The sequence below is a fragment of the Dipodomys ordii genome, unplaced genomic scaffold (assembly GCF_000151885.1).
Source record: "Dipodomys ordii isolate 6190 unplaced genomic scaffold, Dord_2.0 Scaffold124, whole genome shotgun sequence".
Taxonomy (NCBI): domain Eukaryota; kingdom Metazoa; phylum Chordata; class Mammalia; order Rodentia; family Heteromyidae; genus Dipodomys; species Dipodomys ordii.
In genome coordinates, this window is record NW_012267340.1 from 1531920 (window position 1) to 1538530 (window position 6611).

At 52.7% G+C, this 6611-nt stretch overlaps 2 protein-coding genes across 2 annotated transcripts in view; one reads left to right on the forward strand and one right to left on the reverse strand.

Annotated features, from left to right (window-relative positions):
• Nucleotides 1-1558: 1558 nt before the first annotated feature.
• Zic4 (Zic family member 4) overlaps nt 1559-6611 on the forward strand; it is a 120900-nt gene continuing 115847 nt past the window's right edge. The window contains exon 1 of the mRNA XM_013029876.1: nt 1559-1628. Coding sequence (XP_012885330.1) covers nt 1559-1628 — 70 coding nt within the window. The remainder of the gene's footprint in view (nt 1629-6611) is intronic.
• The window catches only part of Zic1 (Zic family member 1), a gene marked incomplete at its 5' end in the record, with an annotated part of 19014 nt that continues 14279 nt past the window's right edge, over nt 1877-6611 (reverse strand). The window contains one exon of the mRNA XM_013029864.1: nt 1877-2150. Coding sequence (XP_012885318.1) covers nt 1877-2150 — 274 coding nt within the window. The remainder of the gene's footprint in view (nt 2151-6611) is intronic.

Sequence of the window (6611 nt, forward strand, 5' to 3'; positions counted from 1 at the left end):
CACCGGCCTGGACAGCCACGTCCGCGCGCACGGGGCTGGGAAGGCCGGGGAGGCCCGGGGCCAGGCGGGGAGAGCAGACCCGGGACAGGGGCCAGCAGGGGCCAGGCGCGCAGGGCCGGCGCGATGGGTGGACACAGGTCCGCAGGGACCTCACACCCCTTTTCTCTCAGAAGAGAAACGCGACTACTTCCACTCCTGCCAACCAACCAGGGTCTGTCCGCGTGCCACCTGCCCTGCCAAGAGGAAATTTTAGAGCGAGGACACCCAGCATGTGGCCCCTTCTATAGGAGTGTGAACTTGGGCGTCCGTCCTCTCCTGATCTGGGCTGGAAGGCCTTGATTGCCTTTAGGGGAAGGTGGCTGGTGGTTGGAAAGATCTGGAAATAAGTAAGATCCTCCAGGGAGAAGAGAGGGGGGAAAAAAGGTGAGTCTGCTTCTCCTCTCTGTTCTAGCAGAGAGGGAGAAAGAAGGACTGAGACTCCTCAGGGTGGGGGGTGCGAGGAGGAGGGGAGGAAGGGTGTGAACAAGGGAGGGGCCGCTGGTACCCTCGGAGATGGCCAGGCTGCAGCGCTTGACTGGCCTGTGGTTCAACAAGTTAAACCGCCGCTCGCTCGCTCTCGGAGCTGGGGTGTGGAGACGGGCAGACGTCCTCATTGACAGAGATCTCCCTGTTGTTTGTCCAGCCTGAGACCTTTTCTCAATGACTGTTTGTCTTTGGGGGGCCTAATGAGGGCCCCCCGGGCTGGGTGGGCCACCTCTGTTTGGTTTTTCTGCCTCCAGCTTTGCCTGACAGAAATAGGAGCCTTCGGGTTGTCTTGATCATGGCCAAGGGCTGAGCTGTGGCAGCCACTGACGTGTAGTGCATGCATCTCCAGGGAGAGGTGTTACTGATCATTTTCTCAACTACAAAATGGAGACAGACTGGATCAGATGATTTAAAAACAAAAGGATGCATTTTTAGTCTGGTGGGTCTTATATTAACTTTAAAAAAAATGAGTGACCCTTCCAGAATGGGTCTAGGGGTATGAACCACATGAATGGAAAAGAATTTGAAAGCCTACGATGCTGCTCTTGGTTCCAACATTTACAGGTTGCTCAAACCCCTTCCTCTGGGGGACAGGGGAGAGCCTGCCCAGCATAGTTCACAACATTGGAACAGACACCTGGAGCAGATCAGTAGGCCTTCTACAGTAATTTTAAATTCGAGATGTGGCAGAGTTTTATTGTATTGTATTTATTTTTGGACGCTAATGGAACACTTCTACCTGCAGGATTTCATATGAAATCCTAGCTGGGAAATTAGGATGTTTCGGTACTTTTTTCCTCCCCCCTGACCAAAGACAAATCATTTTGCAATCCATGCGGGCAAATTCCCATCAGAGCGCTTCTCTCCAGCTTCCAAATTGGACAATGGCCAAAGGAAGATGGAATGGCGCTCCAGGGCTCTCACTTTTCTTTCCTGTGGACCTGCAGGCCACAGAACTCACTACCCACTCCTGTGTGACATTTGTCTAAGTAACGACATCTCCTCCCTTCCCCACCAGGCCCAAAGTCAGAACATGAGATACAAGGCTTCGCTGGTGATGAGGAGACGTTTACGTATTTACCGAAACACTCTGAAAGAGTTGGGTAAGTTCGCATCTTCTTTTAACCTCTGACTCGCTGGAGCTTGGGGAGGCTTGTTCTCCTGTGTGCGCACACACGTGAACGCACATCTGGATCTATGAAGTCGTGTCTGGTCTTCTGCTGAGGTTTTGGGCTTGGAGAGTTTCAGTGAGACTCGGCGAGCCACACACACCTTGGTGCTGGCTGGGTTTGCAGGCAACTCAATGACAAAGCTAGCAGCTGCTAACCGCCCCCCCACCACATTGCCTTCCTCAGCTGAAGGCTTCCAGAATTAATATCTGACGACTCCTCTCGTCGTCGAAACAACCACCCCTGACCTTCTGCAGTTCCACGGTCGCATTATTCGATGACATATTCATCTTGAATTCATTTCCGGACGATTTGATTGGAATGAGGTTTGACATGTATTGGCTTCCATTAAAGACGCTGGCTTTGATCTCCGTGATGGGGTTTACACCAGGAGCAGGGACACCAGCCTTTTGCAATGTGGCAGTTGGGATGGACGGTCGCACAATGGGGTGGTGTCTGGCCAGGGAGTGACTGACAGTCACTCTGTCAGGAATACCTTCATTGTGAAGAATTTAATTTAATATTCCATTTCAAACAAGCATCTGATTTAGGGTTGGGTGTTTTCCCTTTCCAGGCCAGACTATTCTCCTGCTTTCTACTCTACCACGAGCCCGGGGTTGGCTCCAGAGATGTCCCCTGTTGGTAGGCAGGGTGCCCTTCTTGACAGAAGTTAAGTGAATAAGGCAGGAAAACGGCTCTGTTCTATTATTTGGGGATGATTTGATGGCTGAAGTCTCCAGAGAGATGCGATGTGGTTCTTATGTAAATGTAATTGTCTCCACCCTTGAATGCTGTTTTGGGTAGATTTCTTTAGCAATGTCTCCTCATCTCCTGTTCAAAGACATACCACAGAAACATTGGCTGGAAATTAAATTCTATCCAAGCATATTTTCTTCCATGCTCTGGTCCATGAATGATGGTTGAAGCCCACCCACAACTCTCCAGAGCAGAGAAGAAGAGAATCCTTTCCCCTCCCCACCCCCAGTCCTTTACAAAATCCTGATAGAACTCATCTTCTTGGCACAGCTTGGGCTGGGACCTGTGACTGACTGCAGGGGCTGTACTTCTTTCTTAAGACTAGATAGCAGAGATTTCTTTTCCACGAGACTAGATAGCAGCAACGGATGTCCATGAATGAAAAGCCTTCCCAGAGATATAGTTCACATGTGGTATGATCACCTAGTCAGACATAGAGCCCAGGACGGGCTCTGGTGCCTGTAGAATTAGAAGAGGAAGATTCAGAATGTCCTGGGCCAGGCCCACAGCTCCTCAGCAGCATGGTAGCCGCGGATCATCTCCCTTTAGCGTTGTGTCAAAGATCAACACTGGGAGGAAACACAAAAAGAGCCCAGCCACCGACCTATACTCCCTCTACTTTCTCTTCCTTTCTCCCCGGCGGAGAGCTCAGGCGTTTCTGCCAGTCCTAGGAGGGGCTCTGACAGATGGCAGAGCCACCAAATGTCCTATTTCTGGAAAGTAGGGCTCCAGAGTCCCTTGTTTACACCATTCACGGTGAGCCGAGGTGCCTAGGCCATGATTCTGGGCACCGAGGGCGCGGAGAAGGCTGGGGGCAGAATCTGAAGGCTAGGCTAGGCTGGCGGTGGAGGCTGCTCCCCACGGCCAGCTCCAGAGCTTCCGGTGCTTTCTCTCGGACATCTGGTGAACACCCCAGGGCTGCACAATACTCCTTTTCTCTGAAAATTAAGCAGAAAAGGGACCCCCCCTCCCTGTTTGAACGCAAGGCAAGGTTAGGAGTGGTGTATTCTCCAGCCAAAACGTTGAATGGCGGGGAAAGGGGCCAGTGACAGGCAGATTCGGAGGACCAGTGTGGGACGGGTATCGCTTCTGGCAAACTCAGTCTTGGAATTCTGAGATCTTCTTGCTTCCTGAGATCTCCAAGGGGAATCCCCTGAAAGACACATACATACACACACATACATTCATACACACATACACACACATACATACATACATACATACACACACATGCATACATACATATGTGTATGTATGTTTCCACAGCATCTGTACTTCTATGCCTGTGGGTCATTTGATAACTGCGCAGCGGCTTCTTTGAGAGATACCTCTTGAAGACCCTGACCTAACCACCAAAGTTCCTTGTTTGGAAATATTCATGGGTTTAAAAACTAAACAAAACAGCACCCATTCCCCCTCCCTTTTTTTTTTAAAAAAAAAAATCCTGTGCCACTCCCTCTGGGAAAATGTCCTTGTAGGAATAAAAAAAAATGTCGGGTCTCACGGCCCTGCTCATTCATGCGAACTGCCGGCCATATGTTACCAGGGAAGGTGTGAGGGCTGAGCACCTCTGTGACCCACGGGGTTGAATGACCTCTGACTACTGGAGAAACTACCCAGAATGGGTGCAGATGTTTGCCTGGCTCAAAGCGAAGGCAGCAGCGTCTGGAAGGGAGCTCCAGGGGGCCCGGCCTACTGTCAGTGATTTTTGGCTGATTCAGATGTGTCTACCCTTTTGCTGGTGGAGCAGAAAGTCATACACATGTTCATCGCTTTTCAAGGGCAAGTTTAGCCAGGGAGAGAGAGAGGGAGTCTAGCAGACAGAATCCGCTTCTGTAGATAAAGCCCAGGCTGTGTTATGGCCAGGAGTCTACAGAGTCAGAGTTGAGAATTCAGGAGATCCAGAAACTTGGATGGGAAAAAGAAAAAAAAAATTAAAGAATACATCTTCCCTTCTCACGCTGCTAATGGAAAAGCCACATTTTCCTCTGTTATGATTAAGAGCAGCACAGGACATGGCGATAGACAGACAGCCAGGCTCACAGGGCCTTTCCAGAAGTGTCTGAGGTCTAAAACAGATGTCTGTTCTGTCAGAGCTGAGATTCGAAGCTCCTGTGGTGGGGAAGGGCGGAGTGGGGGGGGAGAGTGTGTCAGTCCACACCACGGCCCTTCCTTGCACGTTCCTTACGTTCAAGTGGAAGACAAACAGAATAATGGCTGGACTGGGACAGAAGAGCACTGCTGCACACGCTGTCCGTGGTCAGTTCCTGGGGTGTGGAGGGATGGTAGGAGTCCCTCGCACAAGGAGGGCTGGAGAAGGAACCGGGGGACCTGGGTTTGGGGTTTTGTTTGTTTGTGTTTGGAGTTCTTCCTGAGCGTTTAACCTTGACTGCTCGGGACAGCTGCTTCTTTCCCGACCGGAAACAATTCACGGAGATTTGGAGCAGTCTTAGAGGAAGGGGAAGCTCGTAGAGAGGCCGGGGAGTCCGCTTGGAAAGGTTTCAACCCTGCTGGGGAGGGGGCGGGTGTGGAGAGCAGGAAGAGCCTGGTCTACCGTCCAACGCCCTCCTTCTTAAAAGTAAAAAAGAAAAGCAAAATGCACACACAGAATGTGTTGATAATGAAGCTCTTCCTGCTGGAGAGGCAGAAGCTCAAATCTGAGAGACCGATATTGTGGAGGTGAATACCTTACTGGACCCGTCAGTACATTAAAAGAGAAAGAAGACCTTCTCTCTTCTGTAAAACGGATCACATAGTGTCCAGTAGGCTTGGCTGTGGAGGGTGCTCTCCACTCCTGGGTGACCCCCAGAGTCAGCCCCAACTTTTTTCCTCCGCGAGAAATTCCTTAGAATTTCTTTAAAAAAAATAATAATCCAGGACTTTGTGTGCCTGGGAGCTTTTTGTTTTGTTTTGTTTCTGCAGTCAGGGAGGTCTGAATATTTTTGGCTGGCGTTTTTCAACCATGGGGAGCAGGAAGGGGTCGGGGCTGCAGCCTTTTAAATCTCTGGACAGACTGCAGCAGCTGACCCTGGCTGGTCCCCGCACACAAAGGACACTGCCTCCTGCTCAGGCCACACTCCACTGGACCAGAACTGAAGTTTTTCCTCCACTCACGGCCTTCCCCCCCCCCCAACGCCATCTCACTGGGGCCGCTGGATTTGAGGGCCAGGCTGGAGGCCAGCTGCCCCCCCCCCAAGCCTCCCAGAGTCCAGGACTGTGAAATGCATTCTCCACCATTGGCCAGGATGAAGACAGACAAGGCAGACAGGGCAACAAGTGTCCTGAGCTGTGGGTGGACGCCATCTCCGGGCCGGGGCCGGGGCTAGAGCCTGGCGGCCAGGCTGCCTGGTGCCCAGTCCTGGCTGGGATCAGGGACCAGATGTTCAGCTGCAGAGTTGGAAGGTGGACACTGGCAGGAGGGGCTGGACGGACAGACTTAGCGGTGGTGAGGCGAGAGGGGATGGGAGGAAGGGTTGGGTGGCAAGCGGGGGAAGTGGGGGGAAGACGGAAAGAATACCTGGGTGGGCAAAGACTTTTCAGAGAATATGAGAAAATAAAATAAAACGGCCCAGGCTGCTTTTCCAGGACTTTCTTGCTCTCCCACCCCCCTTGATCTGCCCGCTGTTCCCCCGTGGGCCTGGGGGGGGGGGACGGAGGTGAGGCCAGGCCAGGCCTCCCTCCCCAGGCTGCTCCAGCCTCGGCCTGCACGGGGTGGGAGGAGAGAGAAAGGAATCCAAGCCAGGAGCAGAGCACAGGGGCTGAGCAGCTGTTGGGGTAGGGAGTGGGGGGGGGGGTGAGAGAAAGTGTGTGTGTGTGTGTGTGTGTGTGTGTGAGAGAGAGAGAGAGAGAGAGAGAGAGAGACAGACAGACAGACCCAGATGAGAGAAAGGAGGAAGGGAGGGAGTGGGGGTCAGAGAAAGTGTGTGTGAGAGAGAGGGAGGGAAAGGGGTGGGAGAGAGGAGAGGAAGAGAGGGAGGGAGGGAGGGAGTAGAGGGTGTGGGGGAGAGGGAGGGGAGGGAGGGAGGGGTGGTGGGCCATCATTCCCGCCTGGCCCCTTCTGTTCATCTCCCTAGCGCCCACTGCTGCTTCCCGACTAGGAATCTCAAGTGGGCCTCACAGACCCCAGAAGGAAGGGAGGAGGGGAGGAGGGGAGGAGGGGAG